Raw genomic sequence first — 22,188 nt, 5'->3', positions numbered from 1 at the left:
GAAAAATATGTATTAAGGTTATAACAACCAACAAGAATGCACTTTTATGTAGAAATCCATGTTTAAATCAAGACTTCCTGAGTAATGATTTAAATCATGATTTAAATCAACTCCACCCTGCACAGGACTAAATTATATTAGCTGGCAGAATAAGAAAGCGGTTATTCAGGAAGGAGGGGTGCATGGTTTGCTGGTGTCGTGTACTGAGTGCAACTAGCTGTCAGGGAAGCCCAGACTGGCCCGCACACCCTGAGTCTTTCCTCCTGACCTCCCAGAAAGCGAAGGGCTCCCTCACTATGTGGTGCCCCCAGAGGGGGAAATGGGGATGCTAGGCTGTGTGCCATTCCCAGAGAGTATGATTGGGAGGGAGATCCTCGCCTCACTCTCCTCCCTCCCTTGCAGCTCCAGCAGCTCCCAGGCATTCTCAGTGTAGCATGTGCTGCTGATGCTTTAGCAATGGCGTGGGCCCAGCACTTCAGAATGAACTTGTGTTCATTATTATTTTACCATGCTGCCAAAATTTTCCTGAAGAACAGGAGAGAGAATGGAAATGATAAGGTTTAATTTAATACTCTATAGCTCAGCTAAACCGGAATGAAACCTGAATGAAACTTAATGGGACAAACAAAAGGTACTTCTGCATAAGAGCTTTATTGCTGGTGAAATTCAAAGAGTTGCTGCAAATAACTGTGATGTCAGAACGTGTCAAAAAAAAAAATTCCTTAAGAACAGAAATCTACAGGCAACTAAATATAGGAGATCACTAACAGATCTCCCAACCACAACAGCATTTTCATTGTCTGCTAGTTTTCAGAATGTTTCTTGTCCCACAATATGGAGAATACAAAGACCAGTGCTCCCAGACTGCCATGCAGATACCCCACCATTTTCAAATAAAACAGCACCTTTTCTGTTGGCTACAGGGTAAATGTTACTCACAGGCATGTGATATGTTATAGTGGAAATATAGCAACAAACTTTAGCTAAGGCTATAGTCTCCACCAGGAAAATGGTTAAAATAGAAATACCTTGGAGAATGAAGAAAAGAGCATGTGTACATATGTATTATGCATACAAAAATTCAAGAACATTTTTTAAAGTGTTTATATTCCCTGAAACATCTCCAGTCTTTCCCAACTGCTGCTATAAAGGCCAGTTTCAGATACTTGCAAATGAAAACTAACTTAAAAACTGTTGATAGACTTCTTAACAATCTGCAACTGTTCTCAAAATTATGTTCGTATCATGAATCTTGTAGAAGCTCAGTACATTTTTTTTGCTTATTGCACAATGTGTTCATATACACAAAAAGAACGCAGTACACAGCACTGTGTAATAAAAGGGCTAGCAATTCCACAGCCACTGACACAGTTCAGGAATTCATGCAACAGTGCATGACATATTAACCTTTTCTGAAAAATAAAACATCTTCTGAAAGGGCATGTATTGGTTTAATATTTCCTTAAGGTACAAGCGGAATGTTTTATGACTTGGCAATCCTCTCCTACATTCACTTCATTTAATTTAAGAGCAACATTAGTTTATTAGTTCCCCTTTAGCAAAATTTCATACCTCAACAAATCGACTGATTCTGCCACTCATCTTGAAAGACTCTTCTACACCCAATGTCCGGTAAAGAAACCATCTGATATATTTGTAGTGCAGCCACCCCTATTTTACAGTTCTTAATACAACTGCTACATTCAGCTTAAAATTGTAGCAACATAAATTGCCATTTCCTATTTTTTGTTGATAGATTTTCTGCACGCTCTCACTCTACTTTTGTTCTTTAACTCTTTTGATGAAGAAGTTAGGTAGCTGCTCCCTTCACAGAACAAGCACCTGATTTTCATGTTCCTCCTCTCCACCAAAAGAGTCTCGACAGGCCAGAATGGGTGAGTGGTTGTGGGTCACCCTTCCCCACCCCCACACCAAAGATAAAACAGGAATGTCTATATTATGGTCTTAGATCTCTGGAAAAAGATGTGCGCAGCATATTGTACATGTTCAAGTCTGCTGTTAATGTTCATTCAATGTCAGTTAACTACATGAGGGAACCACATGGCCACAATTCTACTGGCACATGGTATAACATAACTAATAAACTGATGCAACATGCCATATGTTATCAGTTTCTGCTCTGCACAACATGGAAACACAAATGTTGCACATCAGAATACTGTAGTACATTTAAACCTAGAGAAGAATTCAAAAGGGAATATTCAATATTAATTTTCCCATAAACCTGAGAAGTTATGAAGAGTACTTGAATAAGTTCACAGCACATTGATGAAATATAAATCTCACTTTATAGAAATTATTACCTTTTTAAAAATGTATGTGTTTAGAAAGGTCTAAAAGATAACAAGTACTGAAATTATACTGGTATTTTGTATTTTTGCAATTGAAGATTTTTGCTAGCTGCTGGAGGTAATGTTAAATTGCTTTGGGGTTCTGGGAGAGGTTAAGGGCCTTTTTGTAACTGCTATTGTTTCTTCACAAAGTTCAGTTTTTAAACAAAAATTGATGTACCCTTTTGGATATTTTTACTCCATCAGTATCTGCACTTATTACTGATATACTCAATACAAGTCATTAGACCAGGGATTCTCAAACTGGGGGTTGGGACCCCTCAGGGGGTCGTGAAGTTATTATATGGGGAGTTGCAAGCTGTCAGCCTCCAACCCAAACCCCGCTTTACATCCAGCATTTATAATGGTGTTAAACATATAAAAAAGTGTTTTTAATTTATAAGGGGGGGGGTCGCATTGAGAGGCTTGCTATGTGAAAGAGGTCACCAGTACAAAAGTTTGAGAACCACTGCATTAGACACTTTACAGAGAATGACATGACAAATTACTTTTTTAAATTTCTAAAGAAAATTGTAGTGTGAATATTAGAATATAAAGGCCAAAATATAAAACCTGGTGGAAGAATCCATACATTTTATATTCTCAACACAGTTTGACGTATGTGATGTACATAAGTGGTATCTGAGAAATACCAGTAATTCAGGTAAGCAGTAATTATTTAAGTTATCCAGTGCAAGTCATTGATTCCTTAGCCACAAAGAAAACTAAATATATAGATGATTTACCTGAGTCTGGGTCTACACTACCCGCCTGAATCGGCGGGTAGAAATCGATCCCCGAATCGACGCTCTTACTCCACCAGCGGAGGTGGGAGTAAGCGCTGTCGACGGGAAGCCGCAGAGGTCGATTTTGCTGCCGTCCCTACAGCGGGGTAAGTCGGCTGCGATACGTAGAATTCAGCTACGCTATTCGCGTAGCTGATTTTGCGTATCTTAAATCGACCCCCCCCCCCCCGTAGTGTAGATGTAGTCCGAGATAAAGAATAGCTCTCTAAAATTAATACTTGCATCCCTTTCTTCAACTTCATCAGGCCATTTCTCAAAATACAATGCATTCTTCAAACAGGTAAAGCACATAAATCATTAAGCCAATTTCAGTTCATACCCAGAAGCTCTGCATGTACAAGTTTCATTAAATGTGCCACAATAGCTTTTAAAAGAAGCTAATCTGGTCTGTCATTAGATAAAACAAAGATGGGTCAAATCAGCTCATAAAATGATCTCAATTTCTGGTTCTAGAAAAAATCATAATAAATTAAGCTACTGGAGTTTTGAGTATAAGGCATGAAAGAGTTGAATGAATCCCAAGAAGAAACAGAAGCAAAGGTACGAGCCAATAAGCTCAATTCTCAGTGCACGGATTTCATACATACAAAACAAGTTAAAATATTATCATACAGAGATTAAATACGATAATCAAGAGAATTTTCCATGTACTCACCAATACAACACTTCCTAAAAATTGAACTTTAGCTAATCTATCTACTTTACTGAAAACAAAACAGAAAACTTGCATGAATATGATCCTTATGGTACTAATCAAAAGTAAAATAATGAAAAAAAAAATCAAAAGGAAGTAGCCAACCCATTAAGTGATAGAACAATTTATGAAAGATAGTTAGAAAATCTTCCCTTTTAAAAATAAAGTGAAAAAGTAGAGAGAAATTATCAAACACCACCAATTCTAGGGTTCTTAGATAGAGGTGAAATCCTGGCTCCACTAAAGTCAACGGCAAAATCCCCATTGACTTCAATGAGGCAAGAATTTCCCCTTAAGAGCTAAACAACCATTATAGAAAATTTATGAAAATCTGATTGCAATACTTGTTCTTACAGAAAAATCAATAGAACAGAGCAACCTAGAATAAAATCAATTTCTAGTGTTAGAGTTAATGAGTAGCAAACAATTTAAAATATTCTTAGCAAAACTGAATAATTGTTCATTATGCAACCAATCAATTCATACAAACTGTCTTGTTCAAGTTATTTAGCTTCCTCTTTAGTGTCAATGGGAATATTAAGGGCCTGTGCTGGTTTTCTTCCCCTGAACTATTTTAAATTCAAAAATTAAGAGTTTTAAACAGAAAAATGCATCCTACCCTTTGGCTATAAACATTTTCCCTAGCAATCAGTAACTAGCAATATAAATATATGAAGACTAAAGCCAAGAGTATATAATATAAGAATGTGATAAATATTGACCTTTTCCCTGGAAATGTGCTATCAACAGTTGCTCAAAGCTTTTGTTACACAGAAAAATTGGTTTAAATCATAACTGTGAATGAACAGATATGATTTTGCTTTTGCAGAGGACACATTTGATTGCCCTTTTTTAACCCCTGAAGCAACAAATGTTGTTATTCAACTGTTCTGAAAGAGTCTAGAAAGAGATATAATTGCAACAACAACAACACAACAACTGCTACCTGTAGGTATGGTTTATCATTTATAGTGGATACTTACCCTAACAGGGGGACTCCGCGCTTGTACTCTTTGCTGCTGTCCACCTTGCGAGCTCTGTGGGTCTTTTGAACCACAAGTAGCAACAGTGCTGCTCTGGGCTCTTAATGCATTTGTGCAACTAGTCCCACCACCAGTGCCAGGTTTCCAGGGCCTTTGCTTGATGCCATCCAGTAGTCTAACCAGTAAAATATTACTGGGAAGTTCATCAACACTGCAATCAACTAAAGTCCTACATTCTGGGCAACGAAGCTCATTTCGAGAACTCACGATGCCCAGCAAACAACGTTTGCAAAATGTGTGTTGGCAAGGCAAGACTTTTGCAGAAGCATCAAGACGTTCTAAGCAAACAGGACACTCCAACAGATCCAACAAAGCCGATTCATCCATTTTTATCTAATTTACCAAAAAATAAACTTTGCAAAATTCATATCTGTTCTGAGTACTTAAAGGGACTCATGTTACATCCATGCCTCTTCAGACTTTGCTCTGAAATTGTTTAGAAAACAAAGAAAAAGAACAAAGCATTAATAATCTGGAAAAAAATTAGCTTTTTTAAAATGAGTCCACAAAAATATTTCCTCTAACAAGATTTCTGCACTAAGCAACATGAAAAATTAAAAGATCTCCAGTCTAATTCAAGACAAGCCCATACAGATATTCAGTTTGTGGATAAATGTTTAATAATAATTTAAAACATATAGATAAAAGTTTTCTGTAAATATGAACAATTTATGAAAGGCAATAACAACAGAGAATTATCTCTGGTCATCATAATGGCAATCTTATCTACATTAGTGAGCTACTTAGCTCAAGCATGGTGATCAAGAGTAACAATTAAGGTTTTAAACTGCAGTTCTGTCTGCTTTTAACCGTTAACTATCTTCAATATTCTTAAACCATTTTAGAGTTTAATAAGTTTGTCCTTGTAGGATAGATTAATAAATGACTGTGGAAAACACACTTAATAGACAAATTTATATTTTTTACAATTTGTTTATTAGACAGAACTGCCCTTTCCATAATGAAAACAAACAAAAGAGAATAAAAATAAGACTGATTCTGCAAGCTGTTCTACAGGACTAAAGAGTCCACCATCAGAGAGTGGTTAGCAGGGTCAGGTGTAAGTCTAGAATGAGCTAAAAAAAATCTAATTTGTCAAGTTTTTGAGAAGCAAAAGAGGAAGGGTTTTGTTTTGTTTGTTTGTTTGTTTGAGCATTTTAGTCTTGAAAACAGAAACTAATTCACAAGCTTTTAAGTGTACTAAAGAAGTTGACAAAATTATAGATTGCAGTGCTGGTATTATATCCAAGAAGTGCCAGAAAACTATTACCAAAATAATTTTATGGTGTATTGAGTGCTGGAATACTGGTAGTAAAACATGAATGCAATGTATCCAGTAACAGGAGCAAAGGCAACATGCCACCAGGAAGCTCACCAAGGACACTCAACAAGAAAATCACTTATTTCGCTCATAATCCTTCACTGCTACATACATATATAATATGTATACATAGAGATTTACACTCTCTCTCTCCCTCCCCGCCTCTCAGACTTTTTGAGTGGCTAGCTGGTCACAGAAAGCTTCCAGTAACTGATGCTAAGAAACACAGCTGTTTGGTGTAATACTACTAGACACATAATATAGGTTTTTATTATGTGCATGGGGCTTCTCTACAGTTCATTGTGAGTCTAGCAGGAGAAAGAGACACAAAACGGACACACACAATCTGTCTCAGGAACAGAGTTAAAAATTACTTTCAAAATTTATTTCAGGCCTGGAGAATATTCACTTTTCATATAAGACATATGAGTGTAGGATATATTACATACATATGCACATACAACATTAATAACCTTATTCTCTGGATTTTGTTATTAAAGTTATAGTTACTTAGATATCTCCGGAAATAAAATATATTTTATTACACATATGTACGTCAGGAACACTATATATTTGGCACATATTTGTGCATGTGTACCTCTTTTCCATGTATGGGGGAGGACACATAGTGGGGAGGAGAGGTGACACACCCTGGCGAGGTGGTGGGGGAGAGAACACTCTTGGCAAGTGGCATTCTTTCTGTGGAGGAAGGACACACTTGGGGGAGCAATATATCACTGCCTGTGGATGGCCGATACACTGCCTCCTGTCTCTGAGGGCATGTGGAGATGTGGCCAGGGAGCTGGGTTCAGCTGCACCGCCAGTCTGGCCCCTCCGATCCCAGTGGGGGGGGGGCGGGGGGGAGGCTGATACCTTCTTTCAGGAGGAGTGATACTGTATCCATGTATGGGGGGGGGGGGCATGAGTGGCACCATATCCCAGTCTGGGGTATATGAGTGTGACTGGGTTGGGGAGGGGGACGGGACGGACATCGTATCCTTATGGGAGGGAAAGGACACTGCGTCTAGGGGGAGGCAGCGTATCCTTGTCTAGAAAGGAGGTGACAGTCCGGGTGGGGTGGAACTGTACTCACATCTGGAAAGGGGCATCACAAGGTCCCTGGGAGACTGTACTCCACCAGCGTCTGGGGAGGGGGTGGCACCGCACCTCATCTGGGGAGCGGGTGCCACGGACTCGGGGGGGGGGGTGGCACCGTCTGGGAGAGGGGTGACGGTCCCTAGGGCCGCTGTCCCAGAGGGCGAGGCTGTCACACCACCTGGGGGCTCCGCAGGGCCCTCTCCGCCCCCTCTCGGGGGCCCTGCAGGGAGCTGGGCTCAACTGCACCGCCAGTCTGGCCCCTCCGATCCAGACCCTCCCGCCGCGGCGAGCGGGGCAGGGGCGCCGCCACTCACCATTTCGCTGCAGCGCTCCCCTCTTTGTTCCCGGGAGGAGCCGCCGCCGCGCTCGCCCCGCTTGTCTCTCTCCCGACGCGGCACCGAGGAGCCTCCTCCTCACCCCCTCCCCGAGCGGTACTGACGCGGGAGGCGGCACCGCAACGCCCCGCAGAGAGAGCCGGGCTCGGGCTGGAGGAGGCGGCCCTGGGGGTGGAGCCCGCCCCGCCCGGCGAGCTGGCGGAGCCAACTCCGCCTGGCACCCCGGAGGATGGGGGGGTGCGGGGAACGAGGCACCAGACCCCGGCTCCAAAGCCCCCCAGCCCTTCACAGCGGCGCAGCCCCGCTCCCGCCACGCCACGTACCGCCCGGGGAAACCAACCGCCGCGTACAGTCAGTGCAGAGCCTGAGCAGCGAGCGCCCCCGGCCCTGCGCCCCGCAGGTAAAACTCCCGCCTCGCCCCGGCGCACAGCTCAGGCGGCCTCCCACCCCGCCCATCTCGGGAGCGAGCCCCGGAACTAGGGGTAGGTGGGAGAGGCTCGGTACAACGCTACAGCCGCGCTCCGGGGCTGAGCCGCTCCGTGCCGGAAGGGAGGCACTTTCCACTCCAGTAACCAAGCGGGAGGCAGACACGGCCTCGGGGAATGAGCAATGAAAAGCCTTTTCCCGCTAACGCAGTGAAGCAAGCTGCCTAATGTTAGTAAAGGGGAGCAAAACTGAGAGACAGTACTGTGGTAGGTACTAACCTGCCACTCAGTCATAAAATGACAATAGCAAAGGAACTCACGGAACAAAACCTCAACCCCTGATACAGTCAGGCAGCATGTGGCAACCTGCTAGTGCGACAGGTTGGACACATTACCTAACCTAAGAGCACTGTGAAAGCTGGCCTGGGCAGTTCCCTTAAGTGCCCAGCTGCCTTCAGACTTTTACCTGTGATGAAGTTACTACACCCGGAACTGGGACTTCAGCCTGAACTGATGATAGGAACGGGAGGATTAGGGTGATACCTAGAAAGAAGAACAGGAGTACTTGTGGCACCTTAGAGACTAACAAATTTATTAGAGCATAAGCTTTCGTGGACTACAGCCCACTTCTTCGGATGCATATAGAATGGAACATATAATGAGGAGATATATATACACACATACAGAGAGCATAAACAGGTGGGAGTTGTCTTACTATATCTCCTCATTATATGTTCCATTCTATATGCATCCGAAGAAGTGGGCTGTAGTCCACGAAAGCTTATGCTCTAATAAATTTGTTAGTCTCTAAGGTGCCACAAGTACTCCTGTTCTTCTTTTTGCGGATACAGACTAACACGGCTGTTACTCTGAAACTGGTGATACCTAGGAAACTAGGATGAGGTTAGGGAGTCAGTGGGAGGCGTTCCAGCCGGAGGGAAGGTTTATGGCACCAGCCTCTGAAACAAGATACTGTCTCCTCTTTACCTCTATGCATCAGTCTGGATAATAAAGACAAATGTATCACAAAGAGATAAACCCCAGTGTATGTGCACGTCTGTCAGTAAGGAAAAATAAAATGGAATTTTTTAAATTAATGTTACTAGGTTAAATAACCTGAGAAACCCTCTCCATATTGTGTATTTTCTCCAACACACAACTCACAATCTAAACACATTAAGGATTCAGGATGCTGAGTGGTTCTCTCGCAGGAAGATTGCCTGTAAAATATTTCTAAACAATTTACTATAACCAAAATAAAAAAGGAAACAAAGTTTGAGGATGCCATAAAATCAGATATCATGTGAAAACAGAAAAGCATTGATATTTTTTAAACCGAAACAAAAACATGAAGATTGTGATATGAAGGAGGAGATTCCGAGTTTTAAATTACTTTGATTGCCTTGATGCAATAAGGAACGCCCCCACCCTCCCGAGGGACCTATTGTGCCTAGGTTTGGGAGATATATCTTTAAATTTTTTGTTAGTTTTTATTGGCTTCTGGTGCAACCTTAAAATTATTTAAATGTATTTTTACAAGTCAGTTTCATATGGTTCCCCCGCCTCACACCCCCCCCCCCACAAAAATCACATCCGACAATTCCTAGGATTTTTTAAATTGCCTTTTACACAAAATATTTTGTTACCCAATACTCAAATGACAGGAAACAATGATTACTGTAATATTTCTGAATACACACAATAATACTGAATAGAACACATTTAATTTTGTTATTATAAATGCTAAACGCCATATACATATACACTATTAATTAAAAAACACCTACAGATGCTCCCCAAGTTACGTAAACCCAACGTACACAAATCTGAGTTTACGGAAAAAGTTCCATCAGCTAGAAATAGGAGGTTTTGTGGGTTTTTTGTGCAATGGTCAAAGATATGTTTCCGACTTACGCAAAATTCAAGTTACGCAAGGCGTTCCGGAACAGAATGCTTGCGTAAGTCAGGGAGCATCTGTATTCAATTGTTATTGTGCTAAACTAGATCAAACAGTGGGGTCTGGTCTGTAACTGGGGCTCCGAGGCACAACTATAATAAATATAAGAAATAATAATATAGAAGAGCAGAATAAACAACACATTTAGGAATATTCTATCTCACCATTGTTTCTCCTCCTGTCCCACCACCATAACAAAAAAGGAAGAGGATCATCAACAGATTAAAATATTGGCTCCTATTATATCTGCTATAATAAGTGCATCCCACAATCAAACTTCTTTATCAACCATAAACTTTCTCAAAAGATCCTTTTCAAGGTACAATGTTGAATAGTACCATCGTACTGAGCTTTCTTAGCATTTAATAGTTTGTAGGCAACATAGCTGCAGTTTTGTAAACAGTTTGTTATTGCAATAAGGACATTGATGTTCAGGAAGGCATGCAAGAGAAGTGAGGTGAAAGTTCAGAGAAGCAGGAAGGAGGATCTTCTATTTATTTGTTTGTATCAGGACTGTTGCTCCAATACATTATAAGTAAAGTATCTAAAATATTAACACATCTTGATATATTAGCTAAAGTTATAAAGAGCCTCACACAGAAGAGCTGTCATACATAAAGATAATACAATAATTCACGAACAGCAGTTATGCAAGAATTTTCAAACAAATGTACAGAATGAACTGGCTAGTGTGTGTACCACTGCCCTCTGTTGGACAAATTGCATAATTCAGACCTGCTGGTGTCAATAGAAGCACTCCAGGTTGATAACCAAGTATAGATGACAGTGGCATTTGGATCACTGTATTTATGTATTATAATTATACATATAATACATACTATATAATTCCCATCTTCTGTCCAAAGCAGTCAGCCACTCTCCTTTCCTTCTGTCATTTCTACTCTGATGGATGAAGAGGCTGCTTATTGTGTTAAGAACTTTGTTTTGGGAGCACTTGGGCATGTGAATGTGAGCGGTATTGCAGTGATTGCAAGGGGACATTGTAAGTTATTAGTATTATGCCTTTTGGTAGCAGATTTTGGAGCATGGCAAGTCAATTTTACATTTGGAACAGAAATCAGTGACGAAGCATCAAGTATATTAATGTAATTTGTGTATTGACAAAATGTGCTCAAGTCTTGTTTCCTTAAACAGAGATATAGTGATAAACTACACCCAGACAACTCCCATTCACAGAAAGGCACCACTACCCTGTTCCATGGAGAGCAGCCTCTGTCTCTCTCCAGAACTCTCAAACAAATCAAGACAAATCCAACTGCTTAAACACATTCTTTGTCCCCTTTCTTCCCTCAGCTGAGACAAGAGATTCTTTCCCTCTGCCTCCAAGCTGTGGAAATAGTTCCCACTGAGTACTGTTGTAATAATTGGGCCTACAAATTTACCGTAATTGTGAGCTCAACAGTAAAAAGTAAGTGAAAGTTTATAAGACCTATAATAACAAATATTGATGGTAAAGGGTATGAAAGGGAGACCGACTTAATTAGTCCAAACAAAAAGGCCTACTGATATAACTCAAGGACTGTGTTAATGCCATGCATGGTAAACAAGAAAAGGGGAACCAGACATCAGTGAACCAAATTTCATGCATCAGAAACTAGGCCTAATTGGTGAACAAAATAATGAGGGGATGGGCTATTCTGCCTCATGTTTAATGGTGTTTGCGCCATGATACTGAGCAGACTGAGGTCTCTCAATTCCAAACTCCAAACCTTATTTAACACTATTTAATCTTGGACAGTGATTGGGTTACATTAACACATTTGACCCATATATTCCATTTAAGTCAATATATCAGTGCAGAAGGAGCAGATTTTACTCCAAGTACACTTTCTGGTTGCCAAAAAGAAGGGTGGGTGGAGGCCAATTCTTGATCTCAGAATGCTGATTATCTTCATCATGGTGCAGAAATTCAAGATGGCAACATTCACAGATACTATTCTGTTCCTGAATCTGGGAGACTATTTTGAGATCTGTGACTTTCAAGAAGCATACTTACATATGCTACATCTCTCTCACAAGAGATTCCTATGCTTTGTCATTGGTTAGGAGTTGAACTTGATACTATCAGTATCAAGTCCTTCTTTTTGACTCTCTACCACCCCTACAACGTTTACAAAAGTTATCACGATAGTTGCTATACAGCTTTACCAATGGGAAGTAATCATTTTCTCCTATTTCAGCAATTGGTGTTCCTACATCAAAGTTCAAACAGCAGTAAAGAACACTATGTCTCTCTCACATGCTCAGCCTTCAACTCAATACTGCAAAGTCCTCCCTCTTACCTCTGCAATTGATAGAGTTTATAGGGGCCACTCTCTACAGCACGACATCCAGAGCCTATCTATGAGAGGACAGATTTCGCATTCGAACACAGATAGTCGCACAAGTTCAAGTGAGCCCACAGATCACTGCCAGATGGTGCCTGCAGCTGCTCGTGCATGTGACAGCATTTACCTTCACATTACATGCCACTTTTACCTACAGTGCTTCCAAGCCTGGCTCAGGACAGTTTATACTCCCAACAAAGACAGCCTGAAAAAATTACTCTCTGCTCCCAGCCTCGTGCTAGATCTCTCATGACTGGTGGAAGAATCTGGACAAGGTGTGCTCAGGAATTCCCTTCAACTATCCCATTTCAGACTCGTCTCTCCTAGGATGGGGAGCACATTGACAGTATAATGCTATCCAAGACAGATGGTCCACCAGGAGTCTCTCCTACATTCTGGAGCTCAGAGCCAGGAGATACACTTGCTGCCATATCTGATCCTGTGATGGAAAGTCAACCCACCTGCATAATGAGAGACAACAGGGCCAGTATGTACTGCATAAATCGACAAGGCTAAGCGAGATCCCCTTCCTCTGTTCAAATGCAATCAGGTTATAGAATTGGTGCATAGCCCATTGAATCCTTATTATTTGCCTGGCCTCTAAAATACTATAGCTGATGACCTCAGCAGTCACTTCACTCAAGATCACAAGTGGATATTTGACAGATTCATTCTCAGGCAAATATTGCTTACCTGGTGTTTTCCAAACATACACCACCTCACCAGCACTATCAACCGGAAATGTGCAAAATTCTTGTCAAGGGGATGTCTTGGTCACCATTCCTGGGGAGCGGGGGTTGACTTTCTCCTTGATTAAGAAGTCTCCTAGATGCCTTCCCTCCAACACTGCTAATCCTCATGGTTCTAAACAAAATTAGACAGGACAAAGCCTTGGTCATCTCAATCACACCAATATGGCTAAAACAAGTGTAGTTTGTTTACCTACTTTACCTCTTCTCCCAGCCAGCCATCAATCTCCTGCTGACGCCCAGTCTCTTCACTCAGGATTTGGGGAATGTTTGTGACCCCACCCAACCTGAACACACTATAACTCAGAGCTTGGATGGCTCTCAGGGTTAGGACTCTCCTGTTCCAGAGAATTCAAGAAGTCCTGATGAACAAGAAGAGAATCCACCAAGAAAACTTACCTTCAGAAATATAAAAGATGTTACCACTGGTGTAATCACCGTTGCCTATTTCCTTTCAACTCTCCTATCTTGGAGGTTCTAGAACAGTGGTTCTCAACCTTTCCAGACTCCTGTACCGCTTTGAGGAGTCTGATTTGTCTTGTGTACCAACTTTCACCTCACTTAAAAACTACTTGCTTACAAAATCAGAGAATAATACAAAAGTGTCACAGCACACTGTTACTGAAAAATTGCTTACTTTCTCATTTTACCATATAATTATAAAATAAATCAATTGGAATATAAATATTGTTCTTACATTTCAGTGAACAGTATATAAAGCAGTATAAACAAGTCATTGCCTGTATGAAATGTTAGTTTGTACAGATTTCGCTAGTGCTTTTTCTGTAGTCTGTTTTAAAACTAGGCAAATATCTAGATGAGTTGATATACCCCCTGGAAGACCTCTGCATATCCCATGGGGGTACATGTACCCCTGATTGAGAACCACTGTTCTAAAATATCGCACACAGAGTTAAAGGGACACCAATTTCCACCCAGAGACTTTCTAAGTGGGTGTTTGGCTGCATCCTCTCCTGCTATGCAGCTGGTAAACTGCCATGCCCTTCTATGGTCATAGCCCATACTACCAGAGCTCAGTCCACATCTGTTGTCCTTTTGAAATCTGCAAAACTGCCATATGGGCTTCAGTTCACACCTTCTTGAGACACTAGGCCTTAGTGCATACCTCTAGATTGACACTACCTTTAATGCTGCAAACAGTTCTAGATCCATCTCCTTCAGAGCATACTGCTCAGGGGTCACCAGAAGCGAGCACCCATAGGGAAACTACTCAAAGAAGAAGGGATTATTCACCTTGGGCAGTAACTGGAGTTCTTTGAGATGCATCGCCCTGTGGGTGCTCTGCTACCCATCCTCCTTCGGAGTCTCATCTCCATCAGACTGTGCCATAAAGAAGGAACCGCGTCCACTGCGGCCCCAGTGCGTGCATTGGCCAAATGTGCTCTGCTGCCGAAAACCTCTGATCAAAAGGTGCATGCACACCTCAAGTGGAGAACCTATAGGAACAAACATCTCAAAGAATTCCAGTTACTCTACAAGGTGAGTAAGCCCTCCTTCCTAGTTATGATAGTTTACTTGTGTGTTATGCAATGAGCTGTTTGGATGTATAGGGTGACAGTCTGTGCCCTGAAGATCTTAAAAATCTATGAAGACAGTGGGTAGCAGAAAGGGATACAGAATACAAGTAAGTGGACAGGGTGGTGACTGGCATATTGGGCTAATTCTGCTTTAAAAAAAAATATTATACACACACACACACACACACACACACACACACACACACACACACACACACACACAGACACATATACAGACACAGTCCTCAGGAGCCAAATCTTACCGCGTTATAGGTGAAACCGCGTTATATCAAACTTGCTTTGATCCGCAGGAGTGTGCAGCCCTGCCCCCCCAGAGCACTACTTTACCACGTTATATCTGAATTCGTGTTATATCAGGTCGCATTATATCGGGGTAGAGGTGTATATATAAATATTTGTCCCCAGCTGCCATTAATTCCTTTTCTGTTCTGTTAACTGCCACTATTATTGTTAGTTTAAAAAGAATAGACTATTGCCTTTACATTTTTAGTCATAAAAAAAATCCCCTTTTATTAAGGAAATAATGACTGACTTAAGCTCAAAGAAGCTAGGAAATTCAGTGTCAAGATTTCAAAGGAACTCTTCAGTCAGGGAAAAAATGCATGTAGCTCACATCATTATGTCTCCTGTGGAGGGAGCATTCTTTTATTTTATTATTATGTCTGTTGGGACGTATTTGTATATTTAATTTACTGTTGGACCAGATTGAGGAATCTATTAAGATAGTTATTGGGATAATTAAATTAGATAAGGGTCCCCAGAGCATGAAAAGGGCATGTAAATTTCACAAATGTAAAAAGAGAGAATACCACAATACTGGCTGCTGCTCCAAACCAGTAGGAAAATAGAGTTAGAAACTGTGGCAGGGGCTAGAAAATAAAACTAATATTGTGTTAACCTAAACACTCACTCAGTAATGAGCCATCCCAGCAATCAGATGACAAAACAAGAGTAAACTTCCAGGCTATAATTTCCTTTTAGTACCTTAATTTCTTATTTTCACAAGAGATTTGAACAGGCAGACACCTGTTTTGTCCATAAATAGAGTTACATAGCATTGAACAAGATAGTTGTAGCCAGAACACCAGGTCTTCTGGGACACTAAAAAAGGGACAGGCCATAACTTACTTGTGATACTTTTATTTTTCGTTTCCAAAAAGGTTTTTGGTAGGCTATGAAGTTGTTCTGAAAACATATATTAGAAATCCTTTGATACAGATCCATTTGTGCTGCTACAATGACTGTTCAGAAGGGGCTTAGCATGTTATGGGTGCTGTGGGAGTCTTAACTCAGACTTTCCATGACTTTTGTGTGTTCAAGACAGAAACAATGCTATTTTAATATAGTTTTCTGTATTTATTTGGCAAATGCTCATGTCAATTTAATAATATTTAAAAGCACAAAATGTGCTTCCCATAGGACATGTCAAGATGTGATGTTTTCCTGAGCAAGGAAGGGAGAGGGGTTGAAACCCTGGCCTTCCCGCATGCTGCTTTTAATGTTTTTCTTCATCTGACTACTGCTGAGCCAGTCACTGTTTCCCAAGCTTGCATTAGAAAGGGAGAGCAAGAGAACGTGAAAGTGATACAGTAAGGGATGGGAGCCAGAGACGGAGAGTTGGCCTCCCTGCTGTTCCAGTTAATATTCCTTTTTTTTCCTGGTTGACTAATTCTATGCCCAATAAATAGTAAAACTTGAGTCACAGAAAGTGTGTTCATTAGAAAATCTATTCTCCAACTAAAAAACTAAGAATCAAATTTATTTTCCTAGTAAACCCGAAATCCCACATTCTTATTATAAAAAAATAATTTGCACTTCTGCAATGTTTTCTGTCCAAAGATCAGAAAGCATGTTACAAACATTGGTGTGCATAGCTATCCCAAACAAGGTGAGCACAGATCAGACCCTTGGGTTTTTAGGACACTAAAAACCAATCAGGTTCTTAAAAGAAGAACTTTATAATAAAGAAAAAAGTAAAAGAAGCACCTCTGTAAAATCAGGATAGAAGGTCATTTTACAGGGTAATAAAAAGATTTAAAACACAGAGGATTCTCCTCTAGGCTCAACTTCAAAGTTACAAAACAGGAATAAACCTCCCTCTTAGCATAGGGAAAATTCACAAGGTAAAACAAAAGATAATCTAACACATTTCCTTGCTATTACTTACAGTTTCTGTAATTTTAGATGCATCATTTCAGTAGGAGTTGGGTTACCTGCTTGGTCTCTCTCTTTGTCCCAAGAGGGAACAAAAACAAAGAGCACAAACAAAAGCTCCTCCACCTAACCCGGATTTGAAAGTATCTTCTTTCCCCATTGGTCCTTCTGGTCAGGTACCAACTAGGTTAATTGAACTCATTAACCCCTTACAGGTAAGTGATTCTGTACCTCTGGCCAGGAGGGATTTGACATTACTGCATAAAGGTTACCCTTCCCTTTATATTTAAAAAACCTACCTTTCATAACTGTTGTTCTTCGAGATGTGTTGCTCATGTCCATTCCGTTTTAGGTGTGCATGTACCTCCGAGCACAGTCGTCAGAGATTTTTGCTCTGCTGACGTCCAGAGAGTGCAATCTACGCTCCTCTTCAGACTTATGAAGCTTTGGGAAGAAGACTGGCAAGAATATGTCCTGGCTCACATGAAACAACCTTGGGTAGGAAAGCTGGGTGCAGCTGCAGGTGGACTTTGTCCTTGAAAAACACCATATAGGGTGGCTCCAAGGTAAGCGCCCTAATCTCAGAGACCCTACAAGCAGACGTTATTGCTACCAGGAATGACACCTTCCAGGAGACAAGAAGAGAACAGGAAGCCAATGGCTCGAATGGGGCACCCATGAGCTGTGCCAGCACTAGATTCAGGTCTGAAGGAGGGATGGGGTCCTGGACATGGGGATGGAGTCACTCAGACCCTTCAAGAACCGGACTGTCATGTCGTGAGTGAAGACCAAGCTGCCCTGGACTGGAGGGTGAAAGGCTGATATAGTGGCCAAGTGGACCTTAATTGATGAAAGGGATAAGCCCTGGAGCTTAAGATGTAGAAGGTAGTCCAGGATTGATTGCACCCAGGCCTGCTCAGGCCTAATACCCTGGTCCAAGGCGAGAAGGTCCTGCTGAGGTGATCTGCTAGTATGTTCCTGCTCCCCTGGAGGCCACAAGATGAATGGCATGCTGCACACAGAAGTCCCAGAGCTGGAGAGCTTTCTGGCAAAGGGCTGTCAATCTGGCTCCGCACTGCTTGTTGATATAAAACATTGCAGCAGTGTTGTCCATCAGGACTTGTACTACCTTGCCCTTCAAGTGGGACCAGAAAGCGCGACAGGCCAAACCAACTGGTCTGAGCTCCCTGATATTTATGTGGAGGGAGCGACTGTCCCATGATCAGCGACCTTGCATGCTGAGTTCAACCTCAAGCCCAGGCCCAAGGCATCGGAAACCAGGGTCAGCAACGAGTCCAGGGCTGTGAAGGGAACCCCCTCCAACACTGATTTGGGGTCCAACTACCATTCCAGTGACAACCAGATGTGGTCCAGCATCCTGACTACCAGGTCTAGATCATGCTTGTTGCAGGTGTAGACCTGACGTCAGCTACGCTTGCGGCGGCCGGAGATGGAGCCGGGCATGACGGACCACGTAAGTACAAGCTGCCATGTGACCTAACCACCTCAAGCAGGAGCGGGCAGTAGTGAGTGGGTGGGCCCCTTATATGGGAGATCTAGTCCGACATGGCTTGGAAATGGGCCTCCAGAAGGAAGGCTCTTGCCTGCATGGAGTTGAGGACCGCCCCTATGAACTCTATCCATTGCACCAGTTTCTTTTAGTTTACTAATAGGCCCAGGTCGTGACAGGTAGAACACACCAGATAAAGACTTCTCTGCACTTGATCCTGTGATCTGCCCTTGATGAGCCAATCATCGAGATAAAGATAGACTTGGACCCCTCGACGTCTCCGGTAAGCAGCTACTGGGGCCATGTATTTTGGGGCCAATGAGAGACCAAAGGGCAGTGCCATAAATTGGAAATGATGCTGGCCCACCATAAATCAGAGAAACGTCTGTGTCCTTGGAAGAGGGAAATACAAAAACAAGTGTCTTTCAAGTCAAGAGCAGTGTACCAGTCTACTGGATCCAGGGAGAGAATGACGGAGACCCGGGAGACCATGCGGAACTTCAACTTTTTGAGATATTTGTTGAGTCGCCACAGGTCCAGAATGGGTCTTAGGCCCTCTTTTGCTTTTGGGATTAGAAAATAGCAGGAGTAGAGCCTTTTCCCCTCATTTCACAAGGGTCCTCCTCTCCTCCTCAACTACAGAAGGTTGTTGACCTCCTGAACGAGGAGTTACTCGTGAGAATGGTCCCTGAAGAGGGACAGGGAAGGGGGATGGGGTGGGATGAGGTGTGGCCAAGAATTGTAGAGTGTAGCCCAGAAATACAATTTCTAGCACCCAATGGTCAGAGGTGACCCATGACCAGGCCGAACGGTAGGGACGAAGACGGTTGAGAAAAGAATGAGGCGCTTCTGGACCCCATGATGTTTTGCCAGGCCAAGTTGTGTGGGTGAGTGGGAGGAGGAAGGGCGGCAACAACTAAAACTCGTGTCCCTATCCCTTCTCCTTTCAGACCCCTGTTAAGATTGCCACAGCCTTGGCGATGGGAGTGGCCAGAACTGCTTCCTCGCTGACTGAGACGTATGGAGACCCAGCAAGCGGAAGGTGGCCCAAGTGTCCTTTAGCCCATACAGCCTCGCATCTTTCCAACCCCATCAAACAGGAGGTCCTACATTGAGGACTGCATCTCCTGGGACAAGCCCCCAGTCTCAGGCCAAGAACTGCACCTCATGATCACTGCTGAAGCGACCAGCCTGGCCGTCGAATCAGCTACGTCCCACACCATTTGGAGGGAGCACTGTGCCTCTGTAATACCCTCCTAAATAAGGGACCCAAATTCTTGGGCTGAGTCCTGGGGTAGGGAGTCCCATAAGTTAAAGTTTTATCTCAACCAAAAGAACCTAGTGGTTTGCGACCCTGAACTGAAGGCTGGCCGTGGAATAAATTTACCTTCAAAAAATCCTCTTGGCCTCATTGCTGCTGGCGGTAACTCTGCCTTCAGAGCTGGGCTCCCAGCCAGCAGCCACGACCTCAAGGCTGCCCAGCTCTGAAGGCAGGGCCGCTGCCAGCAGCAGTACTGCAACCCCCCCTACAATAACCTTGTGACCACCCCACAACTCCTTTTTGGGCCAGGATCCCTACAATTATAACACCATGAAATTTCAGATTTAAATAGGTGAAATCATGGAATTTACCATTTTTAAAATCCTATGACCATGAAATTAACCAAGCTCAAGAGTCCCAGTCTTTTTAATCCCTGTTCAATACCCCTAATCATTTTTGTTGCCCTTCTCTGTACCTTTTCCAATTGCAATATACCTTTCTAGAGATGGGGCAACCAGATATGCACACAGTATTCAAGATGTGGGTGTACCAAGGATTTAAATAGAGGCATTATGACATTTTTTGTCTTGTTATCTATCCCTTTCAGCAGCTGAATGTAAACCAAAAAGGTAGGATGCAGCATACCCAGAAACTTGAGAAGTAGGAGGGTAATTTTGAAACTCAGAAAAGGTGATTGTAGGATGTGTGTGTCATTTGAAAATGGTTTACATTAGGAACATGCTTACAGCATCTTATCCCTTAGAGGAAAAATAAACGTTTATAGCTTATCTTAAGGTATTTATATTATCATATCTAAGTGCATCACATTTGTCAGTGTATAGAAATACATTCCATGTGTAGTACGGAATATTAGCATCTCCATTTACAGATGGGGAACTGAGACACAAAGTTTAAGACTCAGATTTTAAAGCTATTTATGTGTTGCTGTGCTTAGTATCACAAATCCAACTGATTTAGAAGCCTAAATCTCATTTTCAAAAGGGATTTTGGTGTTTACGATTCTAAATTCCATCATCAAAACAGTTATTATACCATTATACAAATGGGTAAACATTATGGCAAAGAGGTTGACTGAGCAGTGCAAGCTACCATAACAATGAGTGAGTGATAGAGCAAGAAATGGACCCATTACCCACAAATTGAACTATTTTCAGGTTTAGTGTACAGGAGAAGGTTGTATGTGCTTACAATGCTGTCTAAACAGGTTACCAGCTCTGTGACGCAGACAGACCAGCTCAGATCAGAGCAACAGGACAATTCACTTATGTATGTATATCAAACAAATGCTAAAAGGTCATAATATGTTCAAGCCAATTCACTTGTTAGAATAGAACAAAGAAGGGTGTTATCACATTACAATTTACTTGACAGGTGCCCAGTAATTACATTTGTTTAAATGCATGAAAGCTAGTGAAATGGTAATGTTATTGTCTTCACCAATCTGTTTCCTGTGATTGCTATCCTGTACTTAGATTTAAATTGAAATATGTGTTAGTGTTTAGATGTAAATGTACTTGATATATAACACTGCACGAAAACTAATGAAGAATTGTTTCTGGCTATCACATTGTGTTTATATTATGTTTACCCATGCAAGCTTGGAGCATTGGAAATGTAAATGAAGAAGGTTGCTGACTTCAAAGCAAGAGCCATTGTTTCATTCAATGGGGTTCACAGTCCCAGTCTGAATTTCCTAATCTTCATCAGCAAAGGAAGCACCCACATGGGTGAAGAGGCTTGTCAGCTTGCCTTATGTGAGCCTGATCTATAAATACTGATTCAATTGAATGATTCTGCATCTCTGGACTGATGAATACTGACAGGGTGGAATTCTGAGTGGTTGGACCAAGATCCCTAGAGCCATTCTAGGAAACCCTGAGAGACTATTGAAAACCCCGCAAATTACTACCCCTCTGCCATCGTATTGGACCTACTAAGTTTGATTCACCTGTAATGTATTTTAGCTGCTTTAAACTTTCAATAACTCATTTCTTTTTCTTAACTAATAAATCTTTAGTTTAGTTTATTAAAGGAATTGACTTCAGCATTGTCTTTGGGGAGATCTGGAGGATTCTGTGCACCTTGACGTCTTTAAACCAGTATTTGAGGACTTCAATAACTCAGGCATATGTTAGGGATTTGTTACAGGAATGGGTGGGTGAGATTCTGTGGCTTGCATTGTGCAGAAGGTCAGACTAGATGATCATAATGGTCCCTTCTGACCTTAATGTCTATGAGTCTATGAGATCTGAAGTATACCTTGACCTGGGGTAAGTGACTGGCTGTCTTGGGCTGGGAGTAATCAAACGTGTGATGGTTTCTGGTTTTAATAACCTTTCATAATTAAGTCCAGTTTGCCTGAATGGTAATATAGGCTGAAGTGTCTTGGGACTGACTGTGGATCCATGGTAAGCTAGTATAACGATCCAGCAGCATACAGTTGTTGCTGATTTGATTAAATCTAATTATAGAATATACCTCCAGTTTGGGGGTGTCTACCCTGTTTTCTGAGAGTCTGACCTGAAATGGTCTCAGCTGTGACCCATTCTGGACATC

At 42.0% G+C, this 22,188-nt stretch overlaps 1 protein-coding gene and 1 long non-coding RNA gene across 4 annotated transcripts in view; one reads left to right on the top strand and one right to left on the bottom strand.

The window, feature by feature from the left end:
- SH3RF1 (SH3 domain containing ring finger 1) overlaps positions 1-7,735 on the bottom strand; it is a 154,350-nt gene extending 146,615 nt beyond the window's left edge. For both annotated transcript variants that reach the window (XM_054030354.1, XM_054030356.1), the window contains exons 1-2: positions 7,628-7,735; positions 4,835-5,320 (exon numbers count right to left, since the gene is read on the bottom strand). In XM_054030354.1, the coding sequence (XP_053886329.1) occupies positions 4,835-5,221 (387 nt within the window). In that variant the 5' untranslated portion in view covers positions 5,222-5,320; positions 7,628-7,735. The remainder of the gene's footprint in view (positions 1-4,834; positions 5,321-7,627) is intronic.
- A 110-nt stretch (positions 7,736-7,845) lies between these two features.
- Positions 7,846-21,663, top strand: LOC128838350 (uncharacterized). Of its 2 annotated transcripts, XR_008445163.1 has the most exons (4): positions 7,846-8,048; positions 17,193-18,314; positions 18,503-18,633; positions 19,301-21,663. It is a non-coding gene; the product is annotated as an uncharacterized LOC128838350 (long non-coding RNA). The 2 variants fall into 2 exon arrangements; XR_008445162.1 differs by lacking the exon at positions 18,503-18,633.
- The last annotated feature ends 525 nt before the right edge of the window (positions 21,664-22,188 follow it).

The sequence above is a fragment of the Malaclemys terrapin genome, chromosome 5, assembly GCF_027887155.1.
Source record: "Malaclemys terrapin pileata isolate rMalTer1 chromosome 5, rMalTer1.hap1, whole genome shotgun sequence".
Lineage (NCBI taxonomy): Eukaryota > Metazoa > Chordata > Testudines > Emydidae > Malaclemys > Malaclemys terrapin.
This window is presented reverse-complemented; position numbering and strand designations above follow the sequence as displayed.